The following is a 26,726-nucleotide window of genomic DNA, read 5'->3' as shown; positions in this document are numbered from 1 at the left end:
TTTTTATTGTGGTAAAGTATACATAGCAAAATACACTATTTTGACTATTTTAAGTGCACAGTTCAGTGATCAATCTCCAGAATCCTTCATCTTGCAAAATGGTACTTAGTACCCATCAGAAACACATCTTCCCTTCCCCCCTTCTTCCAGCCCTAGCAACCACCATTCACTTTCTGTCTATGAATTTGACCACTTTAAGTATTTCATATAAGTAGATTTATATATTTGTCTTTTTATGATTAGATATTTACTTATCTTATGTCTTCAAGGTTCACCCACATCATAACATGCATCAAGAGTTTCCTTCCTTAGGGCCAGCCAGATAGCTCAGCGGACTAAAGCACCTGCTTAGGTAGAGCCCAGTGGATGGGGTTTGATTCTCAGCGTGCCATGCCTGGCACCTCTCCCGAGGCATGCTGAAATGGCATTTGAGACTGGGCCTGGTGGAGCGCACCTGTAATGTTAGCACTTGGGGGGCTAAAAATAGGAAGATCACTACGAGTCTGATCTGTGTAGTGAGACTCTGTAGACCCTGTACTAAATACACACACACAAAAAAATTCCTTCCTTTTAAAGGCAGAATAACATTCTGCCTTTAGCACATGTTGCCTATCCATTCATGTCAGTGAGCATTTGGTATAGTTCCACCTTTTGACCATTATAGATGTTGTGAGTGTGAATTTCCCTGTACAAATATCTCTTCAAGTCCTTGCTTCCCGTTCTTTGGGGTGTGCATCCAGGAGTAGAACTGCTGGGTCACATGGAATTCTATGTGTAATCCTGGAGGAACTGCCCTATCACTCCCCTCAGTGATGGCATCATTTTCCCTGCATCAACAGTTCCCAAGAGTCCCAGTATCACCACATCTTCATCAATTTGACTCGCATTTGTAAGGATCCATTGGTCTTACTGTGAACTGTTCGACATGGCGGCAAGAATAAGAAAGATAGAGAAGAAGACAAAAGCTGGGCTGGGTAGTTGCTAGTCCACCTGATGGGCAAGACTAACTCCACCCCTAAACAAAATGATCCTTTATTTATACAAAGTTTGTAACACTTGACACAAGGTTGCCTAGCAACTAATAGCTGGCCTGAACCAGACAGGATGTTTTCTCAGGACTGAGGTAGCTTGTTTGCTTTAGGCACTGAGGCCCAGTCCCACCTACACACATTTGATCAATTTCCTACCTTCCAGATGGCTCCCCACAGCATTTACGAAACCTTTACTGATGCTCAGCACCTTTCCCCGTGCTTTTTTGTCTTCCTTCTTAACGGAGTTTTTCAGGCAAAATGGGTTTGGGGAAATGACTAGATCTTAGGAATATAAGTTTTCCTCCACCACAAGGGAACTTGGATGGGTGCATTCACAAAGCACTGAGTTACTGAAGAGTGTCAACACCTCTGAGGCTACCACTGGCCACATTCCCGCCAGCCTGAGCATCTGAGCTTCCCCTTTGCTCAGAAAAAAAATTTGAAAAATTCTCATTCACCCTTCAAACCAGTCTCATAAGTGCTTTTCCATGACAATCACTTTATAATTTCCAAGATTACAGCAACCTACTAATTGCACATCACATCGGCACCTGCCTTTAGGAAAGAGGGAATTTCCTCTCTGAAATTTATTTATTTATTTGTTTATTATTTTTTTAATGTATTTGGTTGTTGCAGGGTCTCACCACACCACACAGCTCAGATTCTTGGTGATCCCCCTGCTTGCAGCCTTCCCAGTGCTCGGATTACAGGCATGTGCTACTAAGCCCGGACTCTGGTTGGCGTAGCTGGCCCTGCCTGGAAGGAGGAGGGGCTGGCACAGCATGTGGTGCTGGGGATCGAACCGCAGTCCCTGTGTTTGCCTAAGCTTGCCTAAGCAGGCACTTTAGCCCACTGAGCTATCTGGCAGGCCCTTCTCTTCGAAATTTAGCCAGCTCCTTCATCCTACCATGTTTATATCCTCCACTTAGGCTGCTTTCCTCTGGGAGGTCACCCTATCCATTCATTACCACTGACTTCCTCTGCGTTGCTCCTTCACACCCATGTCTGGAGGATGCCCATGTCCCTGAACTTACTATTTCCCCCATCCCAAAGTAGGATGATGCTCACCAGCAGAAAGGCCTTAGTGACTACAGCTCTGAACCTCACACCCTTATGCCATACCATTACAATGACAGAGGGCAGTGAAAAAGACAAGACGATAATCCCTGTAAATGCATAGCCTGGTCCTGGCACCTAGTAACCACCCACCACTAGTTAGTTGACATCAGTCACACTGTTGAGTATTATACCTAGGAGGGCAAATTATTCACTAGTAATCAAATTATTCATGAAGCCCACCAAGTACCTCCCTTGCCCACTGATGACCCTGAGACCATAGTCCCTGCTCCTACTCTGTCATACCCTTTAAGACCATGCACCTATGTCCCCACTCCAGGTCCCAGAGAAACTTTTTATCCATTTGAAAATAATTCTCAAGAACAATGGGGCTCTTCTGGATGGAGGCCAGATTCTAGAAATCCTTGATGAGGTCTGGGATTCAGAGAGAAAAGCTTAGACAAGCAAGGCAAGTCTTCTAAACAGTAATAGGCAAGAAGACACCATATCCCTTAACACATCAATTTGGTAAAAACCATCTTTAAAAATTCATTGTGGGCATCAGGGAGATGGCTCAGTGGAATAAGCGCTTCCCTGGCAAGTGCAAGGGCCTGAGTTCAATCCCCGGTTCTGCAAAAAAAAAAAAAAAAAAAAAAAAAGAGCTATTAAAAATTCATTGTGGGACATAGGAAAACTCAAGATAGTTCTGTTGTCATAACTGGGAGTTGGCAGCTATGGCAAGTGGGCAAAAACATCTGCATTATATATTTTTAAACAAAGCCACCTAAAATAGAAATGGAATGAGACTCATCACAATAGAGAGATAAAGAATCAAACCAGAAAAACATTAAAGGTCATTCTTTTGTTGTGAAGGTTTTCTTCTCCACTGAGAACATGTAAGATCATATTTCCTTTTTTTCTCATATTTTAGAGAAGGGTCTACAGGATGTTCAGGGTCTCACAACTGGATTGGACTTGTAGTGATCCACCTGTTTATGGCCTCCCAAGAGCTGGGATTACAGGAGTGCACCAACACGCCCAGTCTCTATTGCTGTCTCAGTGTGCCCTGAGGGCAGGGCCAGCACCGCAGGCCAGGCCCAGGGTTCAAACCCCCAGCCCCTCTGCCTGCTTGCAGGCGCTCTAATCCACTGAGCTACTTGGTTGGCCCAAGGTCGTATTTCCATGAAAGGAGAAAATAACTAACAATACACAGTGGGAATGATGATTCTTAACCCAAGCTCTCACAGAGCTCCTTTGTGTTATAATAATGTGAAAATCGATAGAAAAAGGTGGCAATTTAGAATGATAACTGTGATTACTTTTTTTGTCTTCCAGAAGGGAAGTACTTCAACCTCTGCTGGGGAATAATTAGAAGCTGGTGGCTTCAAATGCACTGGGCCAGCCTGATGACATTTATATCAGGGGAAAGGTTACTGCGGGTAGCTTGGGAGTTCTGCACTGCAGTTCAGGAGAGACTCATCACATTTTACTCCTTGAATCTAAAGAAATTGGACTCAACATCTGATGACCAATCCAATTTTGCTAGCAGCCATAATGAGCGCATGCCAAGTGCAATGAAAACATCCAACAGCCTTCTTGTTGGAGACAGAATACAGGGAATTCCAAAAAGGACTATAACAGTATTTTCCCTGCTAGACTCTTTACTGATGAAATTAACGGTGGCAACAATAACAGTTGGCATCTATTGAGTTGCTCTTATTTACTTTACACTAGCCAAAGTGCTATGCAGACACAATCTCTTCTAATTCAAAAACCATTCTAGGAGGGTCAATATTATTGTCCCCCAGATCTAGTGAGGAAACTGAGGCTTGGGGAAGCTCTAAGATTACAGATTGTCCAAGTTTAGACAGTACTCCCTTAGTAGCCATGGAGGATTGGTTCTAGAGACCCCCTCCACTTAGGATACCTAACTCCTTAGGTGCTCAACCCCATCGTATAAAATAGCATTATATTTTCAAATAACCCACACATTCTTCCATATACATTATTTTTCATTTATTTATTTATTTATTTATTTATTTATTTATTTATTATTATGTATTTGTTGTGTAGGGTCTCACTACACAGCCTGGCCTTGTGGCAATCCTCCTGCTTTCATCCTCCCTAGCGATGGGATTACAGATATGTGCCACTACTCCTGGACTCTGGCCAGCTGAGCAGGCCCTGGAGGAGGGGCTGGCATGGTGTGTGGTTCCAGGATCAAATCTCAGTCCCTGCGCTTGCCAAGTTTGCTTAAGAGGGTGCTTTAGTCTGCTGAGCTATCTTGCCGGCTCTCTTCCATACGTTAACAAAGGAGAGATGGTGGTTACTTTAAATCATCTCTAGATTATTTACAATCCCTAACCCAATGTAAATGTTATGTACATAGTTGTGCTGTATTGTTTAGGGAAGAATGACAAGAAAAACATCTGTATATGTTCAGTACAGAGGCAACTTCTCAAAAAAAATTTTTTTCTTATGTAGTTGATTGAGTTTTCAGATGCTAAACACATGGAGCTAGAGGACCAACTGTACAGCTATAAATGGCAGACCTGGGGTTAGAACATAGACTTGTCTAAGATCAAAACCCATACTCTTTCCATCCCTTGGCCAAAGGGACATCTCAGGGTGTTTTCTGGCTCTGATGGAAATTTGAACATACAGGATTTTGGTGTATGATCTTATAAAGAAGCTGGCCTCACATGGGAAAGCTATGCCTGTTCCTGTTACTAGCCTGGCAAAGAGAATATCTCTATGCAGGTAAAGTTAGGGTTTAACAGTCTTTTTTCCTTCTGTTGCTTTAAAAACAAAACCACCATCTCTCCTTTGTTAATGATGAAACATGCTGACATATCAGGTGGTAGGGGTTTTCATCCATCCCAGCACCTGGATTCAAGAGATATTACATTTCTTATGTTTCTTCAATCCAATTTTGACTCTGTCCTGAGCCCGTATCTGGCCAGGTGGAGGGGAAATTGAGGGAGAGGGATCTACAACAGTCACTGTTGAATGTCATTGTCCATCTTGCAGGAGTCCTTGAAGACAGGACAGTCTGTTCATACTTGGCTTAACTGGCATAGGGCTTATTGCCTTGGAATTACTCCCAAGAGACCACCCCTAAAAAACAGCTGAGCACCTGGTATCTGACAAATACACACTGCACTAAACTTAGACAAATCATTGTGGTAACTAGAACTCTCAGTTCATACAGGAAAGCTGCATAGGAATAGAGAGTGGGAAGCTAGAAAAGGAAACCTGGAGAATACTTATCTCAGCCCACAAACTCAGAAGCATAGAAAAGTAAGTGCTCTTCTGGAATTTTGTCAGTCAGCTCAGATGCTTCCACTGTATTTTCTCAGGAACTGAATGATGTAAAGCATGGGGTGGGTCTCGGGAGGAGGCTGTGGTAGCAGGCCCCAGTTTTCTTGCTCCTAATTGCTTTGGCTGAGAAATACTCATCCCCATATTGCTGGGTCCTCATTCTCCTGCTCATAAGCCTTTACCAGAACCCTCCCTCCCCATCTCTTGCTTGACTGAGTGTGATACTGTTGACTGTGTCCTCTCCCTCCCTACACACACACACACACACACACACACACACACACACACACACAGTCACTTCTTCCCCTCTCTGCTCTAACAACTTCCACACCTCTCTGAGTTGACACCAGACTGTCCCAGGCCCTCGTATCACTCCTGTACCAACCTTCTCTTCTGTGCTGTGCCCTACAGAGAGGTGGGGGGATTCTGTGTTGTTGCAGATTCCTGGGCCTTCCTGGAGGAGGACACGAGTACCTTTTCTTTCAAATTCCACCAGCCTTGATGGGATTTACGGTCTCTCCTCCATCCCTTCACCTAAGGTAAGGCAGGACACGGCCCCTTTTCCAGAACCATCAGGATCTTTGCTCTCTTGCGTGTCCTCCAGTTCTCTTTTTTCTCTCCAGAGGGTGTTTAATCCAAGGTCAGAGTGGTCTAAAATCCTTATTTCTTCCAAATATTTTATATGTGCCAGCAACCTTAGACCCTGAGGCTTTAGGACTTACACTGGTGACAGTAAAAATCCTAGGTCATTGCCATTCAGTGGCTTTGGCTTTTGAAGCTCCAGTAAGAACAGATATTGACCATCTTCAGACTTCCTTCTCTGGGGCAAGAATAAAGGACATCCTGCTTGCTTGAAGCAGGGAACAGACTCTAGACTTATAGAACTGTGGAAGAAACTTCTTGATTATTTCAGTTATTACACCAAATATTCTTCTCAGAAGGACTGAGGGCCGGCCAAATAGCTCAGTGGATTAAAACATCTGCTTAGACACAGGGGCCAGGAGTTTGATCCCTGGCCCTGCCATGCCAGCCCCATCCCTGGGGTGTGCTGAGGCGGTGACAGAGACTGGACATGGTGGTGCATGCCTGTAATCACACCTCTTGGGAGAATGTAAACAGGAGGATCACTACAAGTCTGATCTACACAGTGAGACCTTGTACACCCTGTACACCTGTCCTAAATACAAAAAAAAAAAAAAAAAAAAAAAAGAAGGAAAGAGATAGTACTTATTGAATACCTAATGTGTGCCAAATATTACATTAGGATTTGTCTCAAAATATAAATAAAAAAGGACTGGGGGTGTGGTTCAGTGTGAAGGCCCTTGGCTCATTCTTCAGCCCTGCAAAAGCAACCAAACAAAAACAAAACAAACACGACCCAAAGATTGTCTTGTTCTCATCACAACCAGGCTCCTTTAAGCGTGGAGACCTGAAAGTCATCTGTGAAGGCTGCCTTCCGTTCCAAGTCTCAGATCTCTTTCCTAACCAGAAGGGAAGGAACCCCAAAAGATGAGCCCTTGAGTGCTGGGCTGAGCCTTGCAGAAACTATCATGGAACTGGGAGCTTGGAACCTGGCAACGGTTTGATTTATAGCTTTCATGGGCTCCTAGTCACATACAGGAGGAGAAGCCAGATTCCAAATGTAGACCCACCTTAGTACCTGACTGCCTTTGAAACTTGTCAAATTTGGTCCTCAACACATTTCTTAAGAGAAAAAAAAGAAAGAGAACTAACGTTCAAAATAAGATGATATAAGGATAACTATGTTTAATACATTGTGTGTTGTTACCTTCATTACTGAAGATACAAGATATTGGCATTTAATTGTCTAAACAATATTAGCACAAACCTTTGCTTTCAAAGAATTGAGAGAAATTATTGGCATAACTACCTTAACCATCATATAAATATTTCTTCTTTTTTTTTTTTTTTTTTGGGGAAGAGTCTACAGGGTGTTCAAGGTCTCACTACTAGATTGGACTCATAGTGATCCACCTGTTTTTAGCCTCCCAAGAGCTGGGATTACAGGCATGTGCCACCACACCCAGTCTCAATTGCCATCTCAGTGCACCCTGGGGGCAGGGCTGGCATGGCAGGCCTGGGGATCGAACCCCTGGCCCCTGTACCTGCTTATACATATATTGCATTTTGCTTTTCCCTTCCTTTTCTCCATTCCCCCACTTTACAATGTATATTGTACATTTGGATCTTATTTACTCTTTCCTCTTCTTACACTAGGGAAGCAACATGTTTACATGTGTGCATCTGGTTTATTTCATTTATGAGAATAGTCTCATAAGTGTTATGAGTTGCATCCATTTACCTATAAAAGTCTGCAGTTTATCCTTCGCTGTGGCTGAGTAGTACTCCATTGTATGAAAATACCACACCTTTTTAATCCATTCCTGGTTGATGGGCATTGGAGTTGTTTTCAAGGTGTAGCTAAAGTGTGCTGCTATAAACATAGGTGCACTTATATCATGTTGTTATAATGTTTTTAATTCTTCTAGGAAGATGCCCAGAAGATGAATAGCTGGATCAAATGGGACCTCCCCTTCGTTTTTTGAGGAATCTTTGCTGGTGATTGCACCAGTCCACATTCCTTCCACCAGTGGAGAAGGATTTCTTTTCCCCCACAGCCCCTCCAGCTTTTGTTTTTGGTTGACTTCTTGAGCCATTCTTTAAGGGGTGTGATGGAATCTCAGTGTTGTTTTAATTTGTGTATTTCAAATAACCAGTGGTGTTGACCATTTTTCGTATATTCATTTCCTGGATATATTTCTTCATCTAACAAGTGTGTGTTCATCTCGGATGTCCATTTTTGGATCGAGTCTTTAAATTAGGGAAGTCTGATTTTTTGAATTCTTTATATTTTCTCTATAGTAAACCTTTGTCTGAGAAACAGCTAGCAAACATTTTTCCCACACTGTGGGCTGTCTCTTTACTCTGTTGGTGATTTCTCTTGCTATGCAAATACTTTTCAATAAGATAATATCTTACTTCTTGATTCTTTGTGATAATTCCTATGTGATCTGGGTTTTATTAATAAAGTCCTTTCCTACACCAATGTCTTCAAGAGTTTTACCTACCCTATCTCAGCATATTTGATGTTTCTGATTTAATATTTAGATCTTTGATCCACTTCAAATTCAGTTTAGTACATGATGAAAGATATGGGTTCAATTTTAATCTTTGACACATGCAAAGCCAGTTTTTCAGTGCTCTTTATTAAAGAGGTTATCTTTTTCCCAGTGAATGTGTTTGGCACCTTTGTCAAAGATAAGGTGGCTGAGTAGGTCAGGAATTGTTTCTTTACCTTCTAATCTGTTCCATTTATCTGTGGATCTGGTTTTTTATTTTTATTTATTTATTTTTTTGCCAGTATCATGTTGTTTGTGCCACAGTAGTTTTATAATTTCAAGTCAGGGGTTGTTCTACTCCCTCCCTGCCTTTGTTGCCCAGAATTGCCTTTGATATTCTAGGTCTCTTCTGGTTCCAAATGAATTTTAGGATTGTTTTGTCTAATTCTGTGAACATGTTACTGGGATTTTGATCAGAATTGCATTAAATCTGTGCAACAGCTTTGGAAGTGTGTCCATTGTCACAATATTGGTTCTCGCTACTCAAGAGGACAGGATCCTACTTTCCATCTTCTGATATCTCTCTTTTCAAACTACTGTAGTTTTCAGTATAGAGCTCTTTTTTATCTTTCATTAGATTGATTCCTAGGTATTTCTTTTTTTATGTTATTGTGAAAGGTATTGTTTCCCAAATTTCTCTCTCAGTGAGTTTACTTTCTTGTACCGGGAGGCTATTGATTTTTGAGCGTTGATTTTGTGTAGAGCTATGCTACCAAATTTGTCTATTACATGGAGTGATGGGGCTGGGGAAATAGCTCAGTAGAATAAGCGCTTGCCTGACAAGTGCAAGGGCCTGAGTTCAATCCCTGGTTCTGCCAAAAAACAAAAAACAAACAAACAAAAAAACCACATTCAGGTGCTGGGGAGATAGCTCAATAGAATAAGCACTTGCCTGGAAAGCACAAGGGCCTGAGTTCAATCCCCAGTTCTGCCAAAAATAAAATTAAAAAATAAAATAAAATAAGTGGAGTGACTTTATAGTGAAGTTTTTGGGGTCTTGTATGTAGAGTATCATGTTATCTATAAATAATGATAATTTAACTTCTTCCTTTTATTTCTTTCACTTACCTAATTACTCTGGCTAATATTCCCAGGATTATGTTGAATAAGAGTGGAGACAATGGATATCCTTGTCTTGTTCCTGATTTTACAGAGCAATCTTTCAGTTTTTGTCCATTTAGTATGCTGTTGACTGTTGGTTTATCATAGATGGCTTATATCAGATTGAGATCAAGACCATCTATTCCAGTTTTCTGTAGGGCTTTTATTATGAATGGGTGCTGGACTTTGTCAAAAGCTTTTTCTGCATCTATTGATTATGTGTTTGACCTTGTTGATATGGTGTATTTCATTTATTGATTTGAATATGTTGAACCATCCCTGAATCCCTAGGATGAATCCCACTTGGTCATAGTATATAATCTTCTAGATGATTTGCTCCATTCATTTGCCAGTATCTTACTGACAATGTTTGCATCTATGTTCAATAGAGAGATTGGCCTGTAAATCTCTTTCTTAGTTGGATCCTTCTCCAGCTTTGATGTCAGGGTAACATGTGCTTCCAAGAATGAATTTGGGGGACTGGGGAGATAGCTCAGTAGAATAAGCACTTGCTTGGCAAGCGCAAAGGCCTGAGTTCAATGCCTCGTTCTACAAAAAAATAAATAAATAAAATGAATTTGGGAATATTGTTTCCCTTTCAATTTTATTTAAGAGTTTGAGAAGTAGTGGTGTTAGGTCTTCTCTAAATTTCTTGTGGAATTCAACAATGAATCTGTCAGGGCCTGGGCTTTTCTTTATTGTTAGGTTTTTAATTATATATTCAATTTCATGGAGTGATATTGGTTTATTTAGGAGTTTTATATCTTCTTGATTCAATTTTGGTAATTCCTATGTACCTATCTAGGAATCCATTCATTTCTTCTGCATGTTCCATCTTATTATAACTCAAGTTTTCGTAATAGGTATAGATAATCTGGATTTTTGCAAGGTCTGTTGTGATTTCACCCTTTTCATTCCTAGTTGCTTGGGTTCAAGTCTTTTCTTTCCTTTTTTTGATAAGTTTGGGTAAGGGTTTGTCAACTCTATATAATCGTTCAAAGAACCAACTCAGCTCATTGATTCTTTGTATTTTTTTTTTTTTTAGTCTCCAATGAATTAATTTCTGCTCTGATCTTTATCATTTCCTCCCTATTTGTTTATCCTGCTCTTTTTTTTTTTTCTAGAAATTTGAGGTTCGCCTTTAAGTTGTTTACTTGTGCTTGCTCTGCTTTCCTGGTATAAATATTCACTGCTATAAATTTCCCTCTTAAGGCTGCTTTCATTATGTCCCATAAGTTCCAGTGTGTTACATTTCATTATCATGTAAATGTAGAAATTGTCTAATTTCTTCTTTAATTTTGTCTGTCACCCATGTGTTTAGAAAGTTCTTGTGGTTTATTTTGCCATTGATTTCCAATTTCATTGCACTAATCTTATAGTAAGCATCAGATAATTTAGATTCCTTTGATATGAGCTGGTATGTGGTTTGTTTTGGAGAATGTCCCCCGTGTAGCTGAGAAGAATGTCTATTCTGATGTTGTGGGGTGGAACACTCTGCAGACATCTATAAAGTCCATTTGTTTAAAAGTTTGATTCAGTTCTGATATTTTATTATCAATTTTTTTGTATAGTTAATCTGTCTTTTTGTGACAGTGGGGTATTGAGATCCCCCAATACAATTGTATTAGTGCTATTCTGTTAGAAATTATATTCACGCTCATATATAAACAAGATCAAACAATGAAGAAGAAAAAAAACCCACAAAAACAAACCATCACCACCACAACAACAAAACAAACAAACAGAATGAGAAAAAGAAAAGTCCACTTTGAGGTTTGTCTTTGCTTTCACTGGTAAACATGTGCTGACAGAGCCCCGATCCGTGTTGATTTGTCCGAGCAAGCCAGCAGTAGCTTTTTGGCAAGATGGCAGATAACCCCGGTGGGCCTGCATCTTCTAACCAAGACCAGACTCGTTGGCCTGCCGCCATCTGTGCACCTTCTGAGGGCCTGAGCCTAGCTGAGAGCAGCTAGACGGAGCCGGCAGCTACTGCGAGTTCTGAGTTCCACCAGCCCCTCTCCAGAACAGTTCCCAGCCAATCGCGGTCTCACAGGGGAGAACTGAGCTCTCAGCACTCGCCGGCAGCTAGTGCAGTCCTTCACACCCGCTGCTCTCCTCCACTGCTGCATCTCTTCAAGGAGGCTGCTGGGGTTGCCAGCACTCACCACGTGCCCAGAGGTCTGAATCGCTTCTCTTACACAGTGAGCGCCACCTCAAGGAGAAGGTGCCACCAGCTCCCTGCTTCTTCTTTACTGCCAGCTACCCGCTACTTCGTTGTTGATGTTTCTCTCTTCACTCTTTCCACGGACCGTTCACACCTCAGATCTTCCTGGGGACGCACTTTTCTCCTTCTTGTCTTCCCCACATCGATATACTCCAGCATCTGCACAGCAAGGCAGAGAGATGCTCTTCCTCTGCTGCTTACCACTTTGCCATCTTGGTCCTCTCCAGCCCTGAGCACATTTTGATGGGAAACTTTTGCCCCAGTACTCATAGATTTTTTAGTACTCAGTTCACTGAGTACTCACTGTGCAAGCTAAAACTTGGTGTTGATTGAGCCGTGACTTCCTATCCTTTCCGGCCAAAACGTTTTGTGTGGTACTCGTGTCTCCCAGAATCAACTGAGGATGAGTACCTAAGCACCTCTGTATGTGGGAAAGGGTGTTAGAATGTCATGACAACCTCGGAAAACCTGCGCCGGCACAGACACGAAGATACAATGTATGAGTCATTTTCCTGTTTCTGACCCAGCAGTTTGAAGGAGGAGAGATTTATTTGGCTCACAGTTTCAGAGGGCCCCATCTGTGGTCTGCTCCAGTCAGAAATGGCACGGGGGAAGGTGCGACTCAGGGAAGCTGTTCACACCGTAGCAGCCAGAAAGCACAGAGAAAAGAGAGGAGTGGGGGACAAGAACTCTTCCGGGTCATATCCTCCAACCAGGCCACACCTCCAAGCAGCTCGTTAAGCCATGAATTCATCAATACATGAATCCATTGATGAGTATGACACTCCTGTAGGTCTCAAATTACAAACTGATTCTGGAGACCATCAGGGCCATCTTTGTTCTGCCCTTTGAACTAGATTGAAACAAGGCAAGTCCTTGATTTTTTCCTGGCCGCAGCTGAAAGCCCTAAGCCTAGTGACTGCTGTGGTGCTCACAGGGCAAGACAAGACCTGCTTTGTCCTGTCTCATCCTTATCTTTGCAAGAATGCTTTGTTCTTTCTAGCCCCTCATAGTCACCATTACTGTTCCCAGAAACCTTCACTGCCCGTCACTCATTGTCCTTCAGACAGGTGTAATAAAAAAACACCAAGGTTCTGGCTGCCTCTTGGCCCTTTGTTCCCCATGAACAGCTGGTCATCCCAGGTCCCTGCTATACTGCTATTTTGTCTCTTGCTTGTTTGGCCCCCCTATGCAATATGCAGGAGATTGGGACCTACTGCACATATCTCTGATACACTCCAATTATCCAGTGGCCTTCGGAAAGCCCAGACTTTGAACCTATGAGACGTTGAGGGAACATTTTAAACCTAAACTATGACACAGGGGCCGGGGACATGGCTTAGTAGAATAAGCGCTTCCCTGGCAAGCACAAGGGTCTGAGTTCAATCCCTGGTTCCACAAAATAAAATAAAATAAAATAAACTATAACACACAGTGTAGCTGGCCAAGTAGCTCAGTGGATTAAAGCACCGGTAGCAGGCACAGGGCCCGGGTGTGCTGAGACAGCGGATGAGACTGGGCGTGGTGGTGCACGCCGGTAATCCCAGCTCTTGGGAGGCTGTAAACAGGCAGATCACTATGAGTCGGATCTAGTAGTGAGACCCTGAACACCCTTCCCTAAAATACAGAAAAAAAAAGAAAAAAAAAACCCACAGTGTAGAAAGACTCCCTTGGCAGGGGAGCACATGGCATAGGCTGTATTTTGGCTTTTAATACAGCTCCCTTGGCTGCCCCAGTGGCCCCAGGATCCATCCCAGAGGTGGTTGATGTCCCATGAAGCCATGCTTTATACCTGGAAGAGTCTTCCAAAGAAGGAAACTCCCTCAGTGTTTGTCAGAAACTCAGAACTTTTAATCAGATCTCCTGGTGAGCTGCTGCAGGATAGACAGGCATAGGAAGGCTTTTTGTTGGCTGGGAAACCATGTTGACTACAGAATAAGACTTCTAAGAACCAGAGATAAAAATAGATTGCTGGCCTCCTCTGCTGAATAGTACACAGGGAAGAGCAAAATAGAGAGGCTGTGAACCCCTTTCTTTATTTTTGGAAAGGCGCGTTTTAGTTGTTGGTTTATTGATAATCATAGAGTATAAAGCTGAAAGGTCTTCCAGAGCAATGACTTCAAACTGCGTGCAAAACCTTAGTATTCAAGGAGATCTTCAGGGGGCCATTATGACAGCAACTAAAGGAACAAATTTACCAGTCCATTCTCTCACCCTGACTACAACTGAAGAGGCTCTGCTTCCATCTGTGTACCAGGGGCTCTCAGAATGGCTTCACAGATAAAGAAAGGGTTGGAAGATCAGGAGCTAGGCCAGTGCCTTATTCCACGGGGATATCAAACAAAACACAACGACAAGGTCCAGAATGGCTGAGTGACCTCTATTATCTGTTATTTAATTAATCTATAACTAACCAGTTGATACATTAATTAAAATATCTAATACTATAACATACAATAATTATATTTCATTGAGTAATAATTTAATCAATAGATTAATCTATTGATAATAAGGCTATTATTTACTGTACAGGTAAATATACATCATATATTTATATAATTATATATTATTAATATAATAGGTTGGTAAGTTACTCCGTTAATGATCATTTTTTTCACTTTTTAAAATTTTATAGATAAAAAATAGTAAAATGATACAGAATTTCAAAACAAGATGATAGGAAATTAACAATGGTTATTGTAGTGTACATTGTTATTTTCAAAGTAGTTGCTCAGATATAGGCATGTAAGATTGATCAAACAATATAAATACTAACTGTTCCTTTCAATGAACTAATAGAAATTAGTAATACAATTATCTTAGCTATCGTATATATACAGACCTTTTCTCCTTTCCCCATCCCAGTTATGATAAATCTTATTATTTAATGTTATTTAATTCTATTGCATTGTTTATTTCAATAATCATGTTTCATTTCTAAAACTTACTAAGTATTTCAGATCTTTTCTAATAATATCTCTCTTCTTGATCTGTTATCTGTTTAAAAAATGTCTTATATATTATTTTTTGGTGTATATTTGGAAATTTCAAACTCTAAAGTCTATGGTTTTTTCCTACTAACTTTTATTTCTCTCTCCTGGTGTTTTGTGGTCTTGGATTTGAATTTGTGCTGATCTGAGGGTCTACTTTAGGGATGCTCCTCTTCAAAGAGGATTACAGTTTCTTGCACCTGAGCCTAGGAGCCCCACTCACTTGCCCTAAAACACCCCACCAATAGTCTCCTTTCAGATTGGACAGGTGTCTCAGATTCTGCTGTTTCAACTTATCCTCACCCCAGGCTTGGTCTCTTACTTGGTTGTTAGTAAGGCATTCATCTTTTAGGCAACTCTTCCTCTCTGTTTGCTAACTACTTATTTGCACCTCTCATTTCAGCTCATGATTTTGTTTTAGTTTGCTAAGATGTGGGGGAAGGAGGTAGCTAGAGGTGTTCTTATATCTTGAAACTTTCACAATTTATTTAAAAGCATCTTTCATCCATAATCTCCTTGTTATTATATAGATCAACCTTTACAAGCAGGCAGGCAGCTACCTGTAATACTACAGGGGGACTTCATTCAGCTTTTGCTTATGGATTTCCCACACAGCTTCTTTTGATCCTGATATTCTAATTCCTGTCATCTTATTTTTTTGAGAGATCTGGCAGGTGTGAAGGCTAAAGAGAGTTAATTTTTTTGGAGGTCTTTCTATAGTCTAGATACTAGGCCTCTGTCTGAAGAATAGGCAGCAAAATTTTTCTCCCATTTTGTAGGTTGTCTCTTTACTGTTTCTCATCTAGATCTTAGATCAATTTTGATTTTTTTTAAACTGGGGGGAAAAAGTATATATTTAGACTTAGCCAGCTGGACTCAGTGTAGATGATCCTGGTTTTGTTGGCCACATCCAATGCATCATAATCGGGAGTCAGAGGAACATATACCTTCTTCTCTCCATCAGGCCTGATTAACGTATTGACCTTGACAACATCGATGTCATAAAGCTTTTTTACAGCTTGTTTGACTTGGTGCTTATTGGCTTTGACATCCACAATGAACATGAGTGTGGTGTTGTCCTCGATCTTTTTCATGGTTGACTCTGTGGTCAGGGGGACCTTGATGATGGCATAGTGGTCAAGCTTGCTTCTCCTGGGGGCGCTCTTCCGAGGGTATCTGGGCTGCCTCCAGAGCTGCAGTGTCTTGGGACGGCGGAAGGTGAGTGATGGTTGTATCTTCTTCTTTTTGTGCTGTGGATGCCTTTCAGCCAAGCCTTCTTAGCCTTCAAAGCTTTTGCTTTAGCTTCAGCTTTGGGAGGGGCAGGGGCTTCCTTCTTCACCTTCAGCACCATCTTGTTAAAAAGGCTCGGTTTTATTTTATCATAGTCTCCTGCAGGTGCTATCCAGTTTTTCTGGCACCATTTGTTAAAGAAGTTGTCTTTTCTTCAATATATGTTTTTTATCCCTTTATCAAAAATCACACAGCTCTGGATGCATGAGGTTGTTTCTATTTTGTTCCATTCTGTTGGCCTGTTTGTTTTTATACTAACCACACTGTTTTTGTTACTATAGCTTTGTAATATAACAGTATTATGATGCCCCCAGCTTTGCTCTCAATTTGGTAAGAATTGCTGTGGTGGATTGGCAACTGGTGATCAACTTGTAACACCCAGATGAATTGAATCAGTGGCTTGCTGGATGTGGGAGGTCCACCTGAGGATTGTTGCCAGTGACATAAAAAGGAGAACTAGAGAGGAAAAGGTGATGCTGTTGATCCTCCTGGAGAAGCTCATTGCATGGACTTTCCTGATATGAACTCAGCTGTTCTCATCCTTGGAGGAGCTCAGGACCTCACTGTTGCTGAGGATGGCTGCAGTTCTTTTGGGAGGATCGCTGGTCCTTACTCAGAGCATCACTTCCTGGCTCCAGTGCAGATCGCTCGGCCTGCTGGCACAAATGCTACATCCCACTGATGAAGACTTTCCAGCTTCCACTACTGACCTTTGTTCCTTTCCAGTAGAGATCCTTGATACCGGCTTGCATAAGACACTTTCATGGGCTCTAGGTCTCCAGTTGGACTGGTTGGGGCATTGCCATAGGCTCTAGATTTTCAGCAGGACTCCTTCAGGACATTGCTGTGGGACCCAGGCCCTCAGCTGGATTCTTTGGATCTCTAGTGTGTGGACAGATCTCCTGCACTCTTCTGCACTTGACTCTTTTGGATGAATATTATAAAATAATCTTATCAATTATATGTCCTGGATTAAATTGTTTCCCTTGAAAACCCTGACTACAACAGTTGCTTTGGTTCTTCTGGGTCTTTGCTGGTTCCATACGAATTTTAGGACTTTTTTTCTAGTTCTATGAAGAACATCACTGGAATTTTGATGGAGGATTCTTGAAGTGATCCATAATTCACCTTTGGTAATATGGGCATTTCAGTAACATTAATTCCCATAACCCAAGAACATGGGATGTCTTCCCATCATTTTCTAGCTTGAGAGAGAAAAAGAGACAGACAGACAGAGAGAAAGAGAGAGAGAGAGAGAGAGAGAGAGAGAGAGAGAGAGAGAGAGAGTCTCTTGGTAAGGAAGGTTATGAGGTTATGATGTGGCTCTTTCTGACGCTGTCCATCTCTGTCCATCTTTCTTTATCCCCTGGTGCAATGATGAACATCTTGGTAGAGTTCCAGCTCCTTACCTTGGAATAGTGATTTATAGATTGCAAAGTCCTTGTGCCAAAACTGACTTGCCTGAGTTCTCATCAGCCTTCAGAGAAGAGCACCCAGGGCATCAGTGTCCCCAGTTTGAAAGAGAACACTAGAGTCCCAGAAGTCACTTGACTTGCTTACAGACCAAAAGCTCATCAGGACTGTCACACCTGCCTCTTGATCCCCAAATCTGTTGCTTCCCTTAATTAAACCTTCCTTTCATGAGAAAATAAAACACATTCAGTGGTTATTCATTCATGCATTCATCTAATAGTTATTTGAGCATCTGTTACAGGTTCCATTCCAGGCATAATTATATTGCTGACAATAAAGCCTTGTCCTTATGATCTTTACAGCCTAGCTGATGGAAAATAATAAATAAATAATGATACAGATGCCAAGGTGGTATTTACCATGATAAAAAGTAATATGGGCATAGATAAAATGAGGAAACAGGGCACTATGGAGCAGGATGAATAAAATGAAGACTTCATGAATAAAACACGTAGGAGAAAAAACATCCTCAGTAGAAGGAACAGTAAGTGCCAAAGCCCAAGGCAGGAAAGGATTTGACTGTTCTAAGAACATTGAAGGGCTCTATGGTCACAGTAGTCTGAGGAAATGGAGAAAGATGAAATAGAAGAGGCAGGTGGAACACATGGTAAGGAAGATCTCGGACATAAGTATGAGGGAGAAAAGTCAGACTTCCTCTTTATACAAAGGGTCGTCAAAATATGCGGTGTGTGTCTAAATAAAAAATATTCCAATAAAAGACATATTGTCATTAATCCCACACAAAATACTCTCTTTCACATCAAACACATTGGTCCCACCATTCTTGTCACTTTCTGAAGCCACTCTGGAAGTCCTCTTTTGTGAGTGTCTTCACAAGGTGTGATCAAGAATGCAGTGAATGCTGCTGCCAAAGTGCTGTCCAATGGAAAGGCAGGCTCATAAGTCACTGTGATGGGTCCTCAACTACCTTACGCATTGGACCTGGCTCTGTGTGACTTCTGGCTCCTCTCCCAGTCAAAGTTGTCTAAAAGATAAAATATTTTGGATTGATTCAAGACACCAGGACACCACCACAGAGCAACTAAATCCATGAAAGAGGACTTCCAGAACGGCTTCAGAAAGTGGCATGACTGATGGGATAAGCATATTTGAAGCAAGGGGAAGTGTTTTAAGGGGGACTCGTGACAATATCTCTTATATTATTTTTGTAAATGTAAGCATTCACCATTTTTATCATACCTCAATAAGAATCTGTGTGCTGATGGACTCCAGGCTTAACACCTCTTCCTCTATTTGCTTGTCAATTTCCCAGGCCTACAGGTTTTCCCAGCTTCCTGAAATGGTCATGGGCTCTCCACCTCCACCTGTACCACCCCGACCTGGGCCAGTGGCTGTTGCTTCTCTCAGACGGTAACACATTGTTTTCTCTGCTTCCTTTGGAACATTTGGAAAGGATTTGTCCCTGTGCTTCTTGGTCCTAAGGACAGTAGCACCAGCAGCTTTTCTTCATGTCCTCCCCCACTCCAGGTACCTCACCTGGATAGGCACCCATGTGCCTGGGCACCTGAGAACCAGGGAGTAGGGACCACAGAGAGTCCATGGACTCTCCACCTTTCTGAGTAGAAAGTCCTTGAAAATCCAGGCACCAAAGGCAAGGCCAACCATCCCAGGCCTGGAAAGCCTCATCCCCTGACCTTGAACATTTAGAAGTGATGCCATCTCAGGTCACTACAGTGACTCCTACCCTATTTACACCTCTAGGAATCCCTGTTATTTAAGGCTGGGGACTGACAGACCAGGAAGAAGTATATGTGGATACCTGCCCCAAATCTTAAGATACCTCTGCATAAGGCGTATATCATGTGTTCTCTGCTCTGTAGTGATACAGCAAGTACACGTTTTTAGCAAAGATGGGCAAGGAATACAGAAGCCATGAACACTGAGAAAGGTTGGGTTAAGCCTGGTGTCCATGACTGGGGAGAAACAATGGTGCTCTGGGGTACGCACGAGCCACTGTCCTAGCCATTCCTCTTCAGCCTCCCTGAACATGTCAGTCACTTCACATCTGTGGACTATGGGTCTGGATTATGTGAACTGATAAGGAAAATACATGTTTCCCTGGTGGATTAGTATGCACAGCTGTGTAGACAGTGCCCTCTTGTACCAGTAGGAAACAAGGATAGAGCAGGCGACACTGTGCCAATCCCTGACCTTGCCTATCTGTCCCCTCATTTGATTCTGTCTGTAAAGTGAGAGCAGTGGCCTAAATGATTTCAGGAGCACTGGGGTTCCTCAGATGGGGGTCTCAGAAAAATGTGTGGGGCCGCAGCCAGGAATCCTACTGGGAAGGGGCTTCTGAGCAATAGTAAAGGCCTGGGACTTTACTATTGGGAAGTCCTACTGGGTGGGAAGCAGGCAGAGGAGAGAGAGGGAAGGCAGCCCCATGGGGAGCCACCAGCACCCACCCTGCTAGAGAAGCAAATCCTCACAGCCTCTGCTCTCGGGAAGAATAGGAGGCTCCTCACTTACTCCCGGGAGTTCTGGCTTGGAGGGGCCCACGTCAGCCATTTGGGAGGAGTTTGCAGACACCAAAATTTATTTCTTCACTCCTCTCCCAACCACCATACTCCTCCCTTGCCCTCCTGCGCCATCTGTCATCCTTGCCAGGTGTCAAGGAGTCACTTTTCCCTGAGATAAACCCATAGAATTAGATGGGGAAGGAACTTCTGAGGTGAATCTGTTCACCCCTTTAGGTCCTAGATGGGTAGGGAAAGGACGAAAATGGACCCCTGCCTCCCATCCTCCCTGCATGGCTCTCTTCTTCTCAGCCTGTGACAGTCATTGCTCTGTGTCAGGGGGCCCTATGAGCTGGCAGCCCTCCGTCTGCTGTGGCTGCCTTTCCCTCCCTCCCATCTTTATTTTAGGGAAGCCAGAGGTCCCCCTGCCTCACATGTAGGGTGACACCTACAGAAAGAGGCGGCCGGTGTATGCGAAGGCAGCCTTTCCTTGTATGTGGGCGTGCCTGTGCCCGCCAAGTGGCCGCCCTCCTCTGGCTTCTGTGCACTAAGGGGAGAGATGCTGTGACCATGGGCCTGATTCTCGGGCTGCCTGTGGGACCAAGAGAGGGCAGCAGGTCTCCCTCATTCACGATGCTTCCCAATTGCTGGTCTCCAGTTTCTGGAACAGCCTTGCTTCACAGAATCTTGGGCATCTTGCTTCCTGCTAGTAGCAGCAACACCGAAGGTGCCCCACCCAGCCCAGCCTTGCAGGGCCTCTCTGCTTCCCCACCCTGCAGACAGAGCCTTCTCATTGGTTGCAGACCGTGTCATCACCTGCTGGTCTACCCACCGTCCCCAGCTAACACCCAAGCTAACTGCTTTGCTTCTTTTACGCAAAAATTAAATTTCTATTACCTGGAGACCTGGAGCCACTCTGAGGAGAAAAGTGACCTCGAACACCTAGAAATGACTCCAGTTTGAGCCACCATTACTGCCATAAGTCTGGGTACTTCTTGCCCCACTGGTGCCCCCAGAAATCCCTTGTTATTTGAAGGAGGATCCAGTCCTGAAGACACCACACGTGTAGGGCATAGAGGTGACAGCAAACTCCCAAATGACAGCCTGGGGCCCACGCTAACACAGCCCCTCTGCTCTGCCCAGGTCCACCTCAGACATTGGCAGCAAGACCCGAATGGCTGACTCCGTGGGCCCCGAGCCAGCCCAGCTGCATGAGAGTGCCTCGTTCGCCCAGGTGTCCAGAGGCCCCGTGTCCGTGGCACAGCTGGATCAGTCAGCTTTAAATTACTCAGGTGAGGAAGAAGATGGCCCAAAGGCCCCCCAAACCCTGCCCATGAGCCTTCCTTCCTCTTGACCCCCACATCCACACTACCTGCTCCCTGCCACCCTTAGGAATCAAAGCCACTGCGTCCAGTGTCTTACGAAGATCCCAAATCAAGCAAAATGCCAAAGCATGCTGAAGTCAGGGTGCAGGTTAACGTTTTGCCACTTGTTCTGCGGGGCTTGTTTGTTTTATCTTTCAAGCATTACCCAGGCAGCTCTCCCTCCCGTCTCCTTCCCTTCCTCCCTCAAGCAACCTGAGGCCTCAAGCTGTGCATTTCAACCCTTTGCCACCTAACGTCTTCGTACCACAGTGGGTATTCAAGGTTTATGTGTCTTAAATTTATGTAAGCGATACCCTGCACGTTTCCTCTTGCCCTAGTTTTCCTGCCTCCACACCATTCGCAGGGTCTGTGCAGGTTGCCACTCACAGCCCAATTAGCTCCAGCCATTGAACCTGCCTCGGGGTGTGTGACCCAGCCCGTCCCTGTCCCTCCTGATGGACTTACAAGTTGTTGCCAGGTTTTTTCTAGGACAAACAATGTCCAAGTGGAACATCATGCGCAAGTTTGTACATGACTTCAGTGGTTTTCCAGTTTATTCAGACACTACCTTTCAGACTAAAACTGTAAGCCTTTTGCTTCATTTTCCTGGATCAAGAAAGAAAGAAAGAAAGAAAGAAAGAAAGAAAGAAAGAAAGAAAGAAAGAAAGAAAGAAAGAGAGAGAAAAAAGGAAAGAAAGGGAAAGAGAGAGAGAGAGAGAGAGAGAGAGAGAGAAAAGAAAGAAAGAAAGAAAGAAAGAAAGAAAGAAAGAAAGAAAGAAAGAAAGAAAGAAAGAAAGAAAGAAAGAAAGAGGGAGGCCTGGGAAGATGGTTTAGGAGAATAAACGCTTCCCTGGCAAGTGCAAGGGTCTGAGTTCAATCCCCAGTTCTGCCAAAAAAAAAGAAAGGAAGGAAGGAAGAAGAAAGAAAGAAAGAGAAAAGACACGCATGTATTCCCTAGCAAAAAAAGCACCTGGACCCCAAGGTGTCATTTCTTTTTGTGAGCAGGACAGGGACAGGAGAGTTGGTGGGGTTTCAGTGAGGGAGCTGGGCCACCAGTCTCTGGAAAGCCCATCTGAGTCACAGCAGACAATGCCTTCCACCCTGACTAGACAGGTGACAGTGGCCGAGGCTGGAGGAAGAGGACTCCTCTCCTTTTACCACCCCCTGAGGCCTTTTTTCATCAAAGCCCCCAATCATGCTCAACGCCGCAGCCCTCCCTGCGTGCCCTAGCTCCCCCAAACTTGAGCAGATGCAGGCCAAGTGGGTGGGGCACCAGCTGGGGGTAAGAAGATAGGAAAAGTCCACAGTGCTCCCAGCCCACCCGGTATTCCATGAAAATGTCAGTGCACACTCCACCCTGGCGAGGGGCGCAGGCTGTATTTTAGCTCTACCCGGCCCCTAGGCCAGGGCACCGCTGCTCCACCAGGCACAGAGGCCTTAGACCAGTTCTGCAAAGAAGGAAGGCCGGGGTCCCTCCTCCAGGCCTACCCTCTTCCTGGTTGCTGCATTACCTGGAGTCCCAGCCAGAGGTCACTGCCTTAGAAGGGACGGCTGGACCTCAGTGTCATAGCCCAGCACAAGCTCTACTCCATCAGATCTGACCTAACAAAACTTCTGGCCCAGCAGACCTCCAGGCAGTCTTAAAAAATGGCTTCCTGTGGCTCTGGGGGCCTGGGGGTGGACTACATCTCAGCCTCTTCTGACCTCCCCACCCATCTCCTCCATGCCAGGTAACACGGTGCCAGCGGTGTTTGCCATCCCAGCTGCCAACAGACCCGGATTCACCGGCTACTTCATCCCCACCCCTCCCTCATCCTACAGGAGCCAAGCCTGGATGTCCTACGCAGGAGAGAATGAGCTCCCCAGCCAGTGGGCCGATTCGGTGAGACCCTTGCTGTCCCTCACAGGGCTTTACCTATTTGATACACTTCTGGGTCAAAAGGGGTGAAAAACTGAGACTATGTTATGCACCTCAGCCCCCCTCCCACTAATCAGAGGGCTGTCAGCCATTGTAAAGGAGGTAGTGTCCTAAGGCATAGAGTTTCCTTTGACAGAAGAATTTGAAACCTGTTTTCTGATAGATTACACTTCTTCCTAGCAGGGCAACTTTGATAAATAAAGTTTTATAACTATTACCTATTGAGTATTTTCTATGTGCCAGATAGCATATTAGGTGTTTTGTTTATATCATTTTATTTAATCTTCCCAACAATCTTGTCAGGCAGGTACTCTTAGTTTTATAATTACTCCCCCTTTGCAGATGAGGAAATTGAGGCCTACACAAGAGATGAGACTTGTTTGAGACCACACAGCTAGTAAAATGCCAAAGCCTCCACTAAAACCTTAACCTGTTCACTGAATCTGTTTCTTCCAGCTGCCAAATTCTATAAAATTTTAGATCAAAGGTCAACAAATGAAGCATTACACTGAAAAGATCTCATACACGGATCCTAATACTTCCTGCCTGACTTCTAGCCAAGGATTGGCTTACACCAGACTTTTGTTTTCTTCCTTTATGACAAGTAGGAGTTTATGACAGGGTCCGAGCCTGCCTGGGTGTTCACGCCAGTTTTTGGAGCCACCTGTCAAGGCTGCCATGTTTTATGAAATCAAGCCAAACCAACATTGGCTCCTGAGTGGGTTGGCTCAGCCTGAGGTGAGGTCACTCACTATTGGCGAGCAAGGCAAGCTGTCCCAGGCTAGCCCCGAGGTGTCCCTGGTGTTCTTGGTTATTTTAGGTGTTCGTCTTAGGACTTGGAATGCTAAAGTCAGGAAATACCTTGACTCCAGGGTCTACCTCGCTGTTACATGGAAGCCCGGTGTATCAGTTGTTTTTTGTTTGCTTGTTTGTTTTTTCTAAACTAAACCCACAGCATTCAGGTTTAATTGCAGGGTTGGCACTTTATGATAAATAAGTGGGTTTTGGAGTTGCAGTTTGGACACTTGGACTCAAGGCTTTTCTGTCACTGGCAGGGCACCCTCTTTGTCCACACCCTGGGGCTCCACACTACCTACTTGATCGCTTCCACTCTGCATCTCCCTGCAGTGAAGCCATCTTTAAACCCATGACAATCTTGCTGGTCAACTTTCTTGAAGAGATTAAGTTTCTGTTGACCAGAACTTATGCCTTTGATTTCCAAAACATTTAAAATACATGCTACCTTGTATGGAAAAATATCGAAATGAGTACTATCCTTCCCCACTCCTCTTCAAAAGAGCATAGGGTGTGGGGCCAGACAGCTAGCTCAGCAGTCCAAGTGCCTGCCTGGCAAGCACAAAGACGGGTGCCAAGCCGGCCACCAAAACCAGGCATGGTGGCGCGTGCCTATAATCCCAGAGCTGGGGAGGCTGGGACAGGAGGATCAGTATGAGTCCAAGCTGTGTAGTGAGACCCTGTACCAAATTAATTAATTAATTAATTTAAAAGAAAAAAGGAGTATAGAGTGTAATTTAGTTTATCCTGTATGAATGATTGAGCACCACTGTGGCGTCTCCTTATACTAAAATGACATTTATAGGATAAGCTCGTGTTACTTGCCAGGTGTGGTGGGTGTATGCCTATAACCCCAGCAGTTGGGAGGCTGAGGCAGGAGGATCGCCATGAGTTCAAGGCCAGCCTGGCCAACATAGTGAGTTCAAAGCCAGCCTTGACTCTATAGTGAGATGTCTCAAAAATAAATAAATAAATAAAAGGAAAGAAAAAGGAAGAAAGGAGTTCATATTACTTGTAAGATTATTGCCCCTATGTCAAGTATTTCCAAACTACTGTAATTTTCAGAGTTATTACCACAGCTCAATTCAAATTGTCTTTGGCTGCTCTTGCCCACAGCTGGCACTTTATATTGCTGTCAGTGTCCCCATTTTTAGTAATAAACATGTCCTTAAATGTGCTTTTCCTAATGTGTTTTTATCTGCAAATAAAGCATGTCTGAGCTTGCTAGAATTGTTTGTAAAGCGGCAGTATATAAAAGGGAACTAGCAGGATTGCCTGGAACTTTTGGAAGTCTGAATCTTTATGGGACTTCATGGAATCTATTTTTTAAAATTTATTTTTATTGATACACTGTCTTGCTATACAGTTTGGGCTCGTAGTGATCCTCCTGTCTCAGCCTCCCCAGCGCTGGGATTCCAGGCATGTGCCACCACACCTGGTTTTGGTGGCTGCCACAGTGCACCCAGGGTTCTGGGGCTGGCACAGCATGCAGTACTGGGGATCAAACTCTGGACCTTGTGCTTGCCAGGCAGGCACTTAGACCGCCGAGCTATCTCCCCAGGCCTATGGGATCTGTTTTTATTGTTAGAGGCCTTATTTCCATTTCTTTTCCTCCTTCCCTCTTTCGGTCTCTCCCTCCCTCCCTTCTTCCCTCCCTCCCTTCCTTCACTCGTTCTTTCCTTCCTTCCTTCCTTCCTTCCTTCCTTCCTTCCTTCCTTCCTTCCTTCCTTCCTTGCCTACTTGCCTGTTGTTTTTGTCATTCTCTGCTTTTCTAAGCAAGTCAGATCATTGGATATGGTTTGATCAGTTCAAACTCAAGCCCATAAAAGACTTTAAAGTCTAAAAATACTATATATATTATTTTCTTTTCGAAAGAGATATTTACGTTGTACAAACCATGCACTAAGTCCATAGCTTTGACAGCGCACCCATGGTGTGCCCGTGCATGGAACGAGCCAGGCAGGACAAGTGAATCAGATAGCACACAAGAACAGGACAGGACTGCAGAGGGTCAGCTCCTGGCTTGGAAAGACACCCCTCACCTGGATGTGAGAAGGAAAAGCCCCCCCCATTCATTGAAGGTCTGACCCCCCTGGTCCCTAAAAATAGCTTGTATATCTTGTGGAATGAGAGGCTGTGGATAACTTAGAGAAAAAATAATTCAAGAAATCAAGATCATATCCCGGACTCAGGACACTGTAGGGAGTAATTCCCAACCCTTAAATGTAAGCACACCTGTCCAGGCACTTCTTAGGAGCTAATTAACTGTGTCACCTAGACAGTGACACTTGCTTCAGTGTCTTCCTCTGTAAAATAAGGATAATGATACCTTTTAGGTTGTTGCTTAGAGAATTAAATGAGATAATGTGTGGAATTGCACACAAGCTTTAATGTACGTTAAATTAACTAGTATATTCCTTTAAAAACCCAGCTGGGGGGCTGGCCAAATAGCTCAGCAGATTAAAGTGCCTTTAAGCAGGCGCAGGGGCCGGGTTTCAATCCCCAGACCTGCCATGCCAGTCCTCCCCCCCTCTCCCCCCCCCCCC

At 43.7% G+C, this 26,726-nt stretch overlaps 1 protein-coding gene across 1 annotated transcript in view; it reads left to right on the top strand.

Moving 5' to 3' along the window:
- The window catches only part of Kiaa1549l (KIAA1549 like), a 128,349-nt gene that overhangs the window by 97,098 nt on the left and 4,525 nt on the right, over window positions 1-26,726 (top strand). The window contains exons 17-19 of the mRNA XM_023710738.1: window positions 18,900-18,997; window positions 21,247-21,395; window positions 23,198-23,349. Of these exons, the coding sequence (XP_023566506.1) occupies window positions 18,900-18,997; window positions 21,247-21,395; window positions 23,198-23,349 (399 nt within the window). The remainder of the gene's footprint in view (window positions 1-18,899; window positions 18,998-21,246; window positions 21,396-23,197; window positions 23,350-26,726) is intronic.

Source organism: Octodon degus, unplaced genomic scaffold (assembly GCF_000260255.1).
Source record: "Octodon degus isolate 3935 unplaced genomic scaffold, OctDeg1.0 scaffold00018, whole genome shotgun sequence".
Classification (NCBI taxonomy): domain Eukaryota; kingdom Metazoa; phylum Chordata; class Mammalia; order Rodentia; family Octodontidae; genus Octodon; species Octodon degus.
Note: the sequence above shows the minus strand (reverse complement) of the source record. Positions and strands in the feature narration are given on the sequence as shown.